The sequence below is a fragment of the Thamnophis elegans genome, chromosome 1, assembly GCF_009769535.1.
Source record: "Thamnophis elegans isolate rThaEle1 chromosome 1, rThaEle1.pri, whole genome shotgun sequence".
NCBI lineage: Eukaryota > Metazoa > Chordata > Lepidosauria > Squamata > Colubridae > Thamnophis > Thamnophis elegans.
The window spans coordinates 108,224,144-108,238,941 of record NC_045541.1 but is presented as its reverse complement, the minus strand read 5'-3'; the positions used below and the strand labels follow the sequence as shown (position 1 = coordinate 108,238,941).

General features: G+C 43.0%; 1 protein-coding gene across 2 annotated transcripts in view; it reads right to left on the bottom strand.

Moving 5' to 3' along the window:
* Positions 1-14,798, bottom strand: part of LARGE2 (LARGE xylosyl- and glucuronyltransferase 2) — a 44,326-nt gene that overhangs the window by 2,804 nt on the left and 26,724 nt on the right. For both annotated transcript variants that reach the window (XM_032226662.1, XM_032226654.1), the window contains exons 4-13: positions 13,722-13,804; positions 12,184-12,307; positions 8,389-8,560; positions 5,993-6,097; positions 4,755-4,867; positions 4,162-4,287; positions 3,837-3,983; positions 3,308-3,471; positions 1,092-1,370; positions 279-425 (exon numbers count right to left, since the gene is read on the bottom strand). In XM_032226662.1, coding sequence (XP_032082553.1) covers positions 279-425; positions 1,092-1,370; positions 3,308-3,471; positions 3,837-3,983; positions 4,162-4,287; positions 4,755-4,867; positions 5,993-6,097; positions 8,389-8,560; positions 12,184-12,307; positions 13,722-13,804 — 1,460 coding nt within the window. The remainder of the gene's footprint in view (positions 1-278; positions 426-1,091; positions 1,371-3,307; positions 3,472-3,836; positions 3,984-4,161; positions 4,288-4,754; positions 4,868-5,992; positions 6,098-8,388; positions 8,561-12,183; positions 12,308-13,721; positions 13,805-14,798) is intronic.

Below are 14,798 nucleotides of genomic sequence, written 5' to 3'. Positions count from 1 at the left end.
GGAAACAGTCATGAGAAATAAAAAAAAGTCTGAAAGGAAATAGTGCCAGAAAATGAGAGGGCTGAACGTAAGTTGAACTGGGAGGAGATATATTCATAGCCAGGGAAAAGAGCATTGAATTCATGTATCAGTTTCAAATAATCAGCTAAATATTGGTGCATAAACTACTGAAGAGAATTGTGAAGCTGGTTTTGCCCTTTAGTTGCTAAACATGATCCAGCAATTGTTTAACCCAACCTCTGGTTCTTGAAAATGGATCTTTGCTGATCAGCACTTACCTGAAAGTATAGAGGGAGCCCATGTCCAGCATGGTGAGCAGCTCCGCTTTGGATTTGGGAAAGTTGAGGCGGTAATGCAGAGTCTCAAATGCAGGCACTATGAGAGCTACCTTCTTTGGGGGCAGCTCCAGCTGCATGATGGAGGACCTGGAAACAAATGGCAAACAGAACATTTCAAGATGTCAACACTCTGGAGAGTATTAGGACTAACATATTTCTTAACCTAAGGCCGTGATGATGAACCTATGGCCTGCATGCCACAGCTGGCACGTGGAGCCATATTTAGTGGCACGCCAGTCGTCAGCTCTGGCACACATGCGTGCGCCGGGCAACTGATTTTCGGCCTTCCGGTTGGCCCGTTGGGGCCATTGTTAGCCTTCCCCAGGCTTCAGGAAAGCATCCGGAGCCTGTGTGTGTGTGTGCATGCATGCACGGAGGGGGTCACATGCACATGTGCAGATGGGTGGGGAGGATTGAATTGATGCAGGCACACATTTGTGCGCAATAGCGTGCACACACACAATTTTGGTACGCCATAAGAAAATGGTTCGCCATCACTGGCCTAAGGAATACATTAGAATAAAATTAACATAGGAACTCCTCCGGGTCAGTATGGCCAATAAAGCCATCTGTAACATCAGTGGAAAGAGGAAATGAAGAAGGCAACAACTTCTTCACAATGAAGAAATTTGACACCAGCTAAATGGGACAACTAAGACCTATATGGAGTGGCACTGAAGAAAAGACTAAGGACTTCACAATATGAAAAACATATTGTTGCCTTGACCCACTTTGGACCTCAAGAAGACACACCTGAGATAATCATAGAGGCCATACATCGGCAGGAAATCAATGTCCATCAGAAAAACGTGGGAGGTCTGTGCATTTTTCAAGGCCATGTTGCGCAAGAAGTTGACTGGGTAAAACTGCCCTTCCTTGTATACAATGTGATAGGCAACATTCTGACGGTTACTCAGCACCTCCGATGCTTGAGCATAGCGTAGAAACTGCTGGGCCTCCGCATCAGACATGTACAAAGCCAGGCTAATGGGGCCTGTCCAGTGTTTACATATCGCCTCCAGCATCTGCAACCTGCAAAATCAATAAGACAAATTGAGAGCATCGCATATTATCATTAGTCAACCAAAAGCTATAGAGCCCAGACATCCCAGCCCCCCCCCCAAACCCTTCTAAAATACAATTTAAATGCTCTTTAGTTCCCAAATGTAATTTTGGTGATGCTCCATCACTCCATTTTTAAAGTTTGGTTTTCTCCCATTCCTATTGCTTTGCCATGCCAGCTGTTGTCTACATTTGAATATAAAAATAACAGATACCTTAGAAATAGGTATTTCAGCAATGTTCATATTACGACCAGCACAAGTATTTGTGTTCAATCAGATTTTCTGTGATATTCCAAAAAAGTGCAATCAGCACTGTATCCTAAGATCAAAAACTATTTACACAAAATTAAAAATCAAATGTGTGTAGGAAATATCCTTGTTTTAATATTAATAATATTTTATCTTTGATTTTTAATAAGTACACACATTTATAGTCTGTCTGGAGAGGACTGATTTTGTATGGCCTCCATGTCAGTGTCAAAACATGCTCTTTAAGCATGCTCTCCATCTAATTTGCACCACTAAACTCATTTAGTGACTCATGCAGACCTTTTGTTAATTGGGTCTAATCATTTCCCTTCCATAATTGTTTCTGTCCAGAAAACAGATTACTTTACAATTTTGGCTCATGTTAAGGGATGCAAAGCTAAAATCTCAGCATTCCCTCACAAAATAGTTTAAGGATGCCTTGATTCAAGAAGGGAACATCTAATGCAAAGGAAAGAGGTTAAAAGAAACATCAAATAGTTGAAGCAGGAATGGGGGGGGGGAATTAATTACTCTCCTAGCCACTGTGAGCCTCCATGCTTTCCTAGTACCAAACTGATTGACCTTGGGAACCAATATAACAGCCCTTAACTGGGCTTATGGGGCAGGGGGAAAATGAAGATTGAACATATTAATCTGGTGTCCTCTGACAATGGGATTTACTACCATCACATGCAAAAGTCAAAAGAAACCTTGTAAACATTGCAGGCAAAATCATTTAGTACTGTGATGGCGAACCTATGGCATGCATGTTGGAAGTGGCACGCAGAGCCATTGGTCCAGGCACACAAGTCATCGCCTATTGCTCTTCTGGGTTCCAGTGTGCTGCCCAGCTGGTCTTCACGCACGCGGGAACGTTGGAAACTGGAAAAGCAGCCGCCCGGCGTGCATGTATGTGCCGGGCAGCTGTTCTTTGTTTCCAGCATGCACATGTGCACCAGCCACCTAGTTTTCCGGTTTCTGGCATGCATGTTTGCGTGAACACCAGCTAGCTGATACACATGCATGTGCCGGAAACTGGAAGATCCTCTTCCTGGCACGTGCATGCTTTTATTTCGGCACTCGATGCCAAAAAGGTTTGCCAACACTGATTTAGTATCTTGCCTTCCCTTATGATGGAAATACAAAATGGCCTATGTAGCCACATGATACATGATACATCAACTGGGCATATGCTACATCTATCTTTTTATCAAGACTTTCAATTTATGGACTATAGTTGCAATCTGATGCTATCTCAAGTATGATATTCTACTAAGGAAGGAAACAATAAAGTCTGGATATTTTAGTTTAAGATTTACATATCTTTCCCTCATGATTTTGAAAATAAAATAATATTGGACTCCAACCTTTGGTGGATCCCTTTGGGTTTAATCATTACTGGATACTGTTGGGTATCATATTAACCAAATAATTCTCAGCAAGCACGAGTGCTTATAAAACCATGTTATTAAAAATATTTGAAAAGCTGAAGACTATTTTGCATATTTTGAGATTATAGTAAATTTTCTCACTTTGAAGCCCAAAGTGCCATCTGAAAGCAACACAGTCTGATGGAATTCCACTACAGCAATGAAAAGAACACATGAACCATGTCTACACACCCTTCTGTTCCCCCTCCCCCCCCCAATCTCGTACCTGTCCATAGACAGCTGAGCTACGAGAGTTACATCTATTTCATCAGCCGACCCTGAAAAATCATATTGCAGGAAGAAAAGATGGACGCGGTGCTGAATCAGGCTTTGCCTCCGAAAATCATAGCAAGGATCGTCTTCATCCAGCTCTTCCAGAGCTTGCTGGAGCTAAAATTTAAATGAGTGTATTTGAGACACAGAATGAGATCTCAAAATAAAACAGTTGGTCAAGAATGACATGTAACCACTGTGCATCTTTAATATGCTATTGACTGTAGCACAGGCGAGCAACCTTCAAACAGCCCTCAGGTATTGCCCAAATAATTCAGAGGGTCCTGCTCATTTTTAGCTTGGCAGCAGTGATCAAGACAATGTGTTTGTTGTTGGGTTAATATAAGTTAATACAACCCTTCCAGTAATCCCCATGGTAACTTCCTCCCCATCCATGGTTTCTCATATGCTGATTAAATTAGCTAAATGAATTAAAAATTCCTCAGTTTCAGATATAACAAGGAGATCAGGAAGCCTCTCACCTGGCCACTGGGCAAGCTGGGACAGCCAAACAGCTCTCTGCGCAACAAGTTCCCATCATACTCTAAGAAGGTCAAATAAAGGTTCCTAAAAAATTCCACATGCTTATTTTTGACTCGCAACTTCTTGGGAGAGTTCCAATGAATCACCTGAGGACAGAAAGGTAAAGTGACCAAGTCTAACACTTTCAGCAATAGACAGGCCTTCCCAGCACCCCCTTTGCCTAAACTACAAAATGCCGAAAGATTCAGCCAGACAGAAATCGAAGATTTTCCCAAGGTGACAAAAGGAGATCAGCAAAGTCTCAGCCAGGGAGGCACTGCTCACCTTAAGATCAGACACCTCAGTGTAGCATTGCTCTGAACGGGTATGGTCAGAGAGCTGGACATTCCAGAAGCAAGGGAGCCGGTACACAAGGGCTGGCTTTTGTTTGATCACCGCATTAAAGATGTCCTAGAAGAGAGATTGCAGTTGGCACACTGGGCACTCTGGAAGAGGAGAAAGCTCCAGGATAAAAGCAAGTGAGGAGTCACAGCAGAAGGAAACAAATTAGTCAAATGACAACATCTAATCTTTCTCTGCCTACTTTGAAATGAAAGGCACATTGTGGGCCTAGACTAGTGGTTCCCAACATGGGGCCCGTGCCCCACAGGGGGACAATTTGATTTTTAATGGGGGCAATTTGAACCTTATTAAAATCAAGTTAATGGCCTTTTTAGGTTTCCTCGGTGTGAGTAGAGTTCACTTTTTGAGTAAAGTAAGAATTATATGTCACAGGGTGGGTGGGGATCAGGATTTTAAAGATGCTTAGGTGGAGCATGGCCAAAAAAAGTTGGGAACCACTGTCCTAGACTGAAAGGACAGTAAAAAAAAAAAAACAACACACACACACACACACACACAAAACTAAGAACACTCGCCTGATCTGCTAGTGAGGTGGACAGCATATTCATGAGCTCTTGCTCAGCTGTCACCCGCCACAACTGCTCCCAACCAAGATGGCGCAAACGCTCCAACAGCAACAAGATCACCCCTATGGAAGAGGAGACAATAACTGAGCCTTAAAAAATGTTTTTCAAAATATTGGTCAATCTCTGTGGCTCCCCAAATTTATCCAAATCACGATGTTGTAGTGTTTATTTGTTTACCAAAATATTTCTATGCCACCGACACCTTACCCACTTACTAAGGCAACATTATCAGGGACCACATAAGACCCATGCTTTTGTTTAAAAATAAGCAGCTGACTGTCCTGGCAGTGGGAGAATTTTTAGCAGAATTATTGGATAGAATAATGATTCTCCTCTTTCTCCTGACTCTTAATCCCAGTTTATCATTGGCAATAGTCTTTCCCAACGCACATGGAGAACACAACTGGAAGGATAAACAATAGGTAGGTTCTCATTTAGCGTCTGATCATTTACTCATAGTTCACAGTTATGGTGATGAAAATGTAACTTTGCAACCAATCCTCACATTTATGACTTTCACACGTCTGTAAAGCAAAGGAAAGTTGAAGTAAGATCATCAGATAGTTATGATTTCACTTCAAAACTACTTCACTTAACAACCAAGTTGTTGTTAACTGTAACAGTTAAATGAGGACTACTTAAACATGTGATTCAAAGCTCACTTGTGGGCTGTCTATGCATCTATCCCAAAGGACTGGCTTGCATTCCTGTTTGAAGTTTAATAGTACACAACAAATTATGCCTTCCTAGCTCAGGGGGACGGGGTGGCTCAGTGGCTAAGATACTGAGCTTGTCGATCAGAAATCCATAGCATCACATAACTGAGTGAGCTCCCGTTACTTGTCCCAGCTTCTGCCAACCTAGCAGTTCGAAAGCACGTAAAAAATGCAAGTAGAAAAATAGGAACCACCTTTGGTGGGAAGGTAGCAGCGGTACATGTGCCATTGGCATTGAGTCATGCTGGCCACATGACCATGGAGACATCTTTGGACAGCGCTGGCTCTTCGGCTTTGAAATGGAGATGACCACTGCCCCCTAGAGTCGGGAACGACTAGCACATATGTGCGAGGGGAACCTTTACCTTTAGCTCAGCTAGATCATCACTGCTTACTCGTAGCCTTAAAGTAACAATAGTTGATATGTTAATTGTCCCATCTGAATAGACATATATCTGTTGTGAAGTGCACCTGTATTGAAGCCACGATCCAATGCTGGCCATGGTTTATGGTTCTTCCAGAGATTCCCCAGGTACCAATCACTTTGGTTTTCCACTAGTCCAATCACCTGTTTATCTGGATTAAAGATGACACCAATCAGATCCAGGGCAAGGAGTAGACTTTCCCTATTCTCACTGTACTAGACCCCAATAATTGATTCTCCCATTCCTGTTTTTTTTTAACAATTTGGAAAAACAGCACAGCTGGATGGATTAGAAAACAAATCCATATTATTCCACCTTCCCATAAACCTGCTCAAACCACAAGGCCATTGAAGTAGTCCTCAGTTTATGACTATTTTCATTCAGCAGCTGTTCAAAATTATGACAGCACTTTAAAAAGTGAGTTATGACTGGCCCACAAGGTTACAGCTGCTACACACCCACTGCGGTTAAGTGATCAAAATCTGGTGCTTGGCAGGTCACACAACCAGTGGTAGGATTCCATTTTTTTATTACCGGTTCTGTGGGCGTGGCTTGGTGGGCGTGGCAGGGGAAGGATACTGTAAAATCTCCATTCCCTCCCCACTCCAGGAGAAGGTAACTGCAAAATCCCCATTTCTTCCCAATCAGCTGAAACTGGGGAGGCAGAGAATAGATGGAGGCGGGGCCAATCAGAGGTGGTATTTATCGGTTCTCCAAACTATCAAAATTTTGGTTACCAGTTCTCCAGAACTGGTCAGAACCTACTGAATGCCACCTCTGCTTACAACCACAGAGGCACTCCCCCCCTCCTCCTTCCCATCTATGACCTTTTGTCTGGCCTGCACTATGGCACTCCTTAGAATCTGGGCAGGGTTGGTGCTGAAGTTAGAGGCCTGAAGCCTTCAGCAGTCTGTTAACTACCACCATCCCCTGCTGTTACTGGGAAATACCACCTCCAGCCTCATACCATTTCCAGCCACCCACAGCACAAAACCCAGCTGCCCCCACTGTCCTGCCACGCCCAGTTGCCCTCTTCCATCTTCCTCCTCCTGCTAATACTTTGCGAGACAGCTGTTGGCTACACCAGGCCTTCTTCCCAAGGCCACCAGCACTGTTTTTCATATTATGTGTCCCATCCTTGTGATGCTTCAGAAAGCCTTTGGAAACTTTGAGAGGTCTTCTGAATCATTGCAAGAATGAGGCGGTTCTCTTGTGTACTCACAAGATCTGGGGAAGGTGGCCTCATGGGACCAGCAGCTGGCTTGCAAAATGCCAGGTGGGCACTCTTCAGCAGCAAAAGAAGCACGAAGATGGCCAAGGTCAGCTGGGGTGGCAGAGTGCAGGGTGACAGGGGTCTTGGAGTTTAGGGCAGTGAGGGTGAGTGAGCTGGGGCATGCTGTACCGTGTTGCTGGGCAGCAAGTTTGCACTGTAATGTTGACACTTCCTGGGGCATGCTGATTTCACACTGTACTATAACTCAAGAGCTTCTTGCACTCCCAGAGTTGTAACACACAAATAAGCCCAAGCCACAGCAATAGCAACAGTAATAGCACTTAGGCTTAGATACCGCTTCACAGTGCTTTACAGCCCTCTCTAAGCGATTTACAGAGTCAGCATATTGTCCCCAACTATCTGGGTCCTTATTTTACCGACTTTGGAAGGATGGAAGGCTGAGTCAACCTTGAGCCTGGTGAGATTCGAACTGCCAAATTGCAGTCAGCAGAAGTAGCTTGCAGTACTGCATTCTAACCACCGCGCCACCAAGGCACAATTTATTCTTTCTCCAGCTTCCTTACATCCTCACCGACCTTGCATTCTCTTTCACTGGCTACTCTAAGCTTGTGTCGCACTGCAATCATATGCAGCCGGCATTAGTCCTTTCAGGGCCTTCCCACTGTGGCACCCCCATGCTCCTTCCCTGGGATCTCTCCTCTTCCTGCTTAATGACCCATGCACCTGGAATTATGACGGCAACCAAAAGTGCTTGGACTGCCATTGCTTAACAATGTGGCCATGTGATATTGAACATCATTGAAGGAAGGAAATTCTGATCCCAATTGTGATTGTAAGTCAAGGACTACCTGTAGATTTTAAACTACTCTCCAGAGCAGATCACCAAATAATATAAACCAGATTGGCTACTTGGGAATCCTAAACAGAACTTCCAATTTATCTAGACAGCATCAAATTAGGAAGAATAGTCTGAATTGTAGACCCCTAAACGGCAAAATTGTGGATCTCAAGAACTTGTACCAGCTATATTGGCTATATACTGTATCAGTGCAGCATATTGATATATGAAGCATATTGATATATTAAACTTTAAACTTTAATGGTATTTGTATGCCGCCCACTCCCTAGGGACTCTACTGTATTCATCTTGGAGAGCCATAACTTCCATTCTGAGAAGATCTGAAAAAATCCTTCCGTCTCTTACTTACCTGAGAACTTCCCAAAGATAGCCCACAACTCCGCAATGTCAGTAGCAAATGTGATGTCAGTATCAAGGACGATGACCTTGGAAAGGTCAGAGGGCAAAGCTTTCGTGAGTGTCAGCTTCATCAACCCATAGATTCCAGAGTAATGTTTGTTAGGGATCCAGGAAATGTCTGGCTGTAGCAAGGAGAGAGAAAGACACGGAGGAATAAAATGGCAAGATCACCTACTTAAGCTATGGGCAAGGTCAGCATCCAATCATAATGCTTCTATGGCCCACGACTAATGAAATTCTATTTAACACAGGAAGACAACAAAAAGAGACTCTCTGTCTCCACTGTGATCCAGAGACCCAAATGAGTGTTGTAGAGAAGCTTGCAAAGAATACAGGCCACGCAGTGTGACTAGTATGGGGGCCATCATTAGATTCTTATGGAACAGCAGCAACATTAAGACAAATTACATACGATCAGGCCAATGTACCCTACATTCAAATGGCAGCTTCCACAAGGAAACAATTTAAAGCAGTGCCCCTGCTAGTGACTGTTGTCAGAAAACAACACATATGCACCCACGTGCATGCACACGGACACACACACACCACGTACAAGAGGTACATGTTTCACAATGCTAATCCTGTTAGCATTTCTTAAGAGGTTTGGAGTCAGAGTGGGGAACCAATAGCATTCTAAATACTGCTGAACTACAATTTCCAAAAGCCAAAGACAGTTTAGCTTTTGTCGAAAATGTAAGGAATTTTAACAACATTTGGAGGACCACAGATATTTTGCCCTGGTGACAACGTTTCAAAATTCAGGTCTTCTCCATTATTTGAGGACATATATATTAATCTATAGATCTATATTAATACCTCCCACTAAAAGCCACCAATTCCTCTTAACAAGAGTATTTTCCCAACTATCAAGATAAAAGTAATGCTAAAGAGAATCTGCTTTAGCATCTTTCTGAATCGGTCATGCAATTATCTTTTGCCCATTGTTGGTAAAAGTAAAAGAGGCAGAGAATGCCTCTTCTCTTACACTAGTTTGGTTTTTATTTTACAGTGGAGAAGATCTACAGGTAGTTCTCGACTTACGACCACAATTGAATAGTTGTTAAGTGAGTTTTGCCCCATGTGATGACCATTATTGCCACAGCTGTTAAGTGGATCACTGAAGTTGTTAAAAGTTAGTAACAGGGTTGTGAAGTGAATCTGGCTTCCCCATTGTCTTTGCTTGTCAAAAGGTTACAAAATGTGATCACATGGCCCCTGGACACAGCAAACGCCATGAATATGAGTCGGTTGCCAAGTGCCTGCATTTTGATCGTGTGACCATAGGGATGCTGCAATGGTCAAAAATGTCAAAATGGTCATAAGTCACTTTTTTCGCTGCTATTTTAACTTTGGCCACTACATAAGCTGCTGTAAATCAAGGACTACCTGTAATGCTATCGATAAAGCAGCCCCTTACCTACACCAGAATAAAATTATCCGTGTCCCTAAACCCCATGACTTTCGTCTAAAAGGTAAAGGTTCCCTTCACACACATGTGCTAGTCCTTCCTGACTCTAGGGGGCAGTGCTCATCTCTGTTTCAAAGCCAAAGAGTCAGCGCTGTTCGAAGACGTCTCCGTGGTCATGTGGCCAGCATGACTAAACACCGAAGGCACACGGAATGCTGTTACCTTCCCACCAAAGGTGGTCCCTATTTTTCTACTTGCATTTTTACATGCTTTCTAATTGCTAGGTTGGGAGAAGCTGGGACAAGTAACGGGAGCTCACTCCATTACGCAGCGCTAGGATTCGAACCGCTGAAATGCCAACCTTTCTGATCGACAAGCTCAGCGTCTTAGCCACTGAGCCACCTTATGAATCTGTGTTATGAATTCATGTTATTAATCTGAGCTTATAAATCTGTGTTTCTAGTTCTGTTTGATTATGGAGAACAACATGCGGCTGAGAAATTAAAGTAGAGCATTTAGGGTCACCTATGGGCGTTAAAAATCATGTTATTCCTCTGGACAACTTCATGGCTCTCCTGAATTGAACTGCTCCAGTCAGCCTTTTAATTTCCTGCTCTTGTTTTAGTTTTCCAAGGAGATTAATCTTCTTAGAAGTCCTGAATTGCAGAATGGTATTCTATGTATATGAATTATTTCAACTTTATATCCTGGATGGTTGATTGCTGCAGCCTTGACAATTATTCATTATGCTCAGGATTGAAGGCAATTCATTATCATTTGGATCCAGGATCTAACCCTCTTGGCATTAATGGAAGTGATTTTTTTTTTTTTTTTGCTGAAACAACGTATTGGCACTGACAAAGAAACAAGCTTAGCATCCCTTCCTCCCCCTGCAACAAATGAACCAATGGATGCCAGACTTCCAACCACTCCCTTGGCTCAGAGGTTCTCTAACATGAGACGGGTAGAAATGTTAAGAGGCTTGTGCGTTTAAGATCCAGGCAGAGGGAGAGCACAATTTGGCAGAGCTTCAACGTAGTTAGAAAGATTCCAGCCCCGCGTACCTATGGCATGCACAGCTGGATCGCTCTCTGGGTGGGACAGGGAGACCTAAGACATACAATCTTGCTTTGGGTGCCAAAGCATGTGCACTCATGTTTAGATTGCTGTTTTGACAAATCTGCAAACCAGGGTGCATCCCCCCAGGGTTTCAGCTGTGGAACGTAAGATTTCTTTTTTATTATTATTATAAACTTTATTCATAAATAATGCATTGAAAAACAGTGCATTGTCAGGGTATACCATTTGCAAATAAAAAAGACCAAAAAAAAAAGAAGAGTGGTGTTAAACATTGACATAAAAGTGAATAACAATAATAATGATATAGTAACAATAGTAATAATAATATAACCAACAAGCTTTTAGCTAAGTTTCTTTTTACATTAAAATATTTACGTTTTGGTTGATTATTGTAATTATTTACCTTCTTATTTTCAGTGCTAACATTTATTATCTTACTTTTCTCTAATTTCTACCTCTTCTTTCTATCAATTCATAGAATTTATTCCAAATCATATAATATTCTGTATCTTCTTGATCTTTAATTTTAAAGTTTAATCTAACCATTTCGGCACAGTCAAAAAAATTTTGAATTCATAAAAAAAAAGACTTAATTTTTGAGGATGGGGAAAGTGTCTTTTAGGGTTCCAAGTAATAGACCCATGGCAAGCAAAACTCCCGAGGCAGTTCGATTCCTCAAAGAATAGCTTTATTGGATATATCATATTGGCACAGATCTTGTGGAAACCAAATCTGAAGGTTCCTACAGTTTTCACCTAATTAAAAGTTTTTCACTTTCTCAAAACAATCAGTCACGTGGTCCAACCAGGGCTCTGTCTGGTTGCCTGGTAACATCATTCCTCCTTCCTCTGACCAGATTTGAGAATGTCCTTGGTTCCCAAGAGAAAGTATTTTATTTTGGCTACAAAGTCCCAGCTATCTCAAATCCCCCCTCCCTATCCCTCATTTCCAGTGTGGCAACATTGAAGGGCCAAGATGGCTTCTGTCGGGTCGGCTTCAGGCAGTGATTGGCAGTGTCTATTCTATGCCAGATGTCGCCCCAATGATATTATTGAGTTTGTTAGTGGAGCAACTTAAGTAACTTCAACCCACCCAAATAGTGACCCAGATTCCCACCCAGTCTTCAAAAAAACAACAGAAAGAACAGCAACTGGCAGAAGCATAAAAAAAGAGTGGGGCATTCCAAAGGAAGAGGAGATTGGGTGAAGCGGGCAAGGGGAGGCAGAGGCAACTAAAGTATAGATTTCCTTCTCCTACCTTCAAGTCATCAGCATTGTAAAAGCTAACTTGAACTGAGGGCACCATCCAGGTCTGGAAGACCATCTGTAGTATCTGCCGGGCCACTGAGTCTGTGATGAGATGGAAGTGGAGGGGGTTCTTCCTATCAGACGAGAATAAAGATTATGCTCACAAGAAATGGGAGCAAGACCCGTAAGAAAACAGTCCTATCCCACTCTCCAAATATTTTTCATCATCATCAGATGATAGCATGATAGTTCATAAACCCGAAGCTCACTATAGTCTCATCTACTCTCCTGGGCAGAGCAGGGTAGGGGAGAGTAGATCACATAAAGCAGGGATGGATTTTTGCCATTGTGTTCCAAAAGCAGAGGGAGCGTGGGTGTGTGTGTATGTCATGCATTTGTGTGCCCACACCCATAATTCTATCTGCCCCATGCATATGCCTGCCGTTACTTTTAAAGCCCTACATGGTATCAGACCTGGGTACTTGAGAGACCGCCTTCTGCCAATTACCTCCCTACGACCAATTAGATCCCACAGATTAGGCCTCCTCCGGATTCCATCAACTAGCCAGTGTCGACTGTCGATCCCACGGGGGAGGGCCTTCTCTGTGGCTGCTCCGGCCCTCTGGAACGATCTCCCTATGGAGATTCGGACCCTCACCACCCTTCAGGCTTTCCGCAAAGCCGTCAAGACCTGGCTGTTCCAGCAGGCCTGGGGCTGATGAGTTCCCAGCCCCACTCGAATTGTTGCAGCTGTTGATGAGTTTTTTAATCTGTTTTTTTTTTTTTTGTATTTTGTTTGTCTTGTTTGTTTGCTTTGTATTGCCCCCCCCCTTTCCTATTTTGGTTTGTTAGCCGCCCTGAGTCCCCTTGGGAATAGGGCGGCATACAAGTTTAATAAACTATAACTATAACCCCCCCCCCTCACCCACTGCTTTTGGCGTGTGATGGCATGGTGAACCCACTTTTCACCTTCCCCAGACTCCAGAGGCTTTGTAGGAATCTGGGGAGGGCAAAAATGGCCTCTCCCCCGGGAGGCCGGAAACAGCCCGTTTTTCAACTTCCAGTTTGCTCATTGGGTGAAAAAAGACCCAACACGCAAACCAGAAGTTTGGGAATGGACTTCTGGGTTGCCCTTTGGGCTGTTTTTCTCCCTCCGGAGGTTTCAGGCGACTTCCCTGAAGCCTCTGGAGGACGAACAGCCCAACAGGCAAAACGAAAGTCTGTTCCCGGCAAAAAAATGTCCGAAAATCAAGGCTGAAATCAGCTAACAGGGCAACGCCTTGAGTGCCCTCAGAAATGGCTCTGGGTGCCACCTGTGGTACCCATGTCATAGGTTCGTCATCATGGACACAAAGGACACAAAAGATTAAATCCAAATTTCCTTCATCTTTTCTCCTATATCCAAAATTGCAGCTTGGAAGCCAAGGTGGAGAACATCATCACATTTGAATCCCCCCCCCCTCAAATTCTAAAGACTGAAAGAACCAAAAACTTCAAGAGCTACTGAAAGACATAACAACAACATTTGCCCCTCCATGTTCAGGTTACCTGTGGAAGAGGATAGATTTCACCAAGGTAACTACATCCCGGCTTGCATTGTATCCAGCACAAACAATGGCAACATGGAGGAGCTGTTCAGAAACACAAAAACCCATCAAGCTTGACTCCCAATGAAATTCTTTCCCACGTTTACAAATCAAGCCATTAGACGTTATTCCGCCCGCCATTCTATAAGCTCCTGTGGATTTTGTTCCCATCAATAATATTAATTAATTAAAGAACCAGAGTTCAGATACAAATGGAAGCCAGATGCAAACTAATAGGGGATTCTAACTCTTCCAAGTCTGTCATTCTGTTAATACAACTCCTTTGTCTGCCCTGATTTTGGGGTCCCATGAAGCCTCCTCCAGATTCAAGTGTTGAAAATTGGTTGAAGAGAGAGGAGAAGGAGAAAGGAACGGGAAGTAGAGTAGAAAAGGATGATGGAGGGAAAAAAGGAGGTAGGAGAGAGGTAGAAGAAAGAGGTGTATGGAGAGCAGAAGAGCTAATAATGGGTTTTTATCTTTCTGGGCGTTGATGACAAGAGGAACTGATGTAATTACTACTTAATACAATAGGATATTGGCTATGTAATAGTATACATGTGATTATATGTTATGAAAATGGAAAATAAAAAAAGTATTTTTTAAGAAAATTGGGATCATTTCTGGAGTCACTTTGAATCCAGAAACATATCACAACACCGGCATAAAATAGGTTTGATGTATTTAAAAAAAAAAAAAAAATATCTACCCAAAAATAAGGGAGAGAGAAACAGGGAGCCCTGACCCTATCTAAAGGTGTGGTGTGACCCTTTCTATTTGCATCTTTGCTTTGACTACTGTGACCCTCACATTCCTCAAAGTTAACAATTATCCCACATTACTAGAAGGCTGCCAACTTCTAGGTCTCGTGAATTAGAGCACAAACACTTTGGCAAAGTAAATAGCACAGAGCGTCTAAGCAAAAAGGAGCCACCACAAGGATGTTCAATGGTTTAGGGAACAGAATTTATCAAGGAGATTGGACTACAGTATACCTCTGCTGGTGACTACTTCCCTAATTTGGGCAGACATCTTTCTTCAT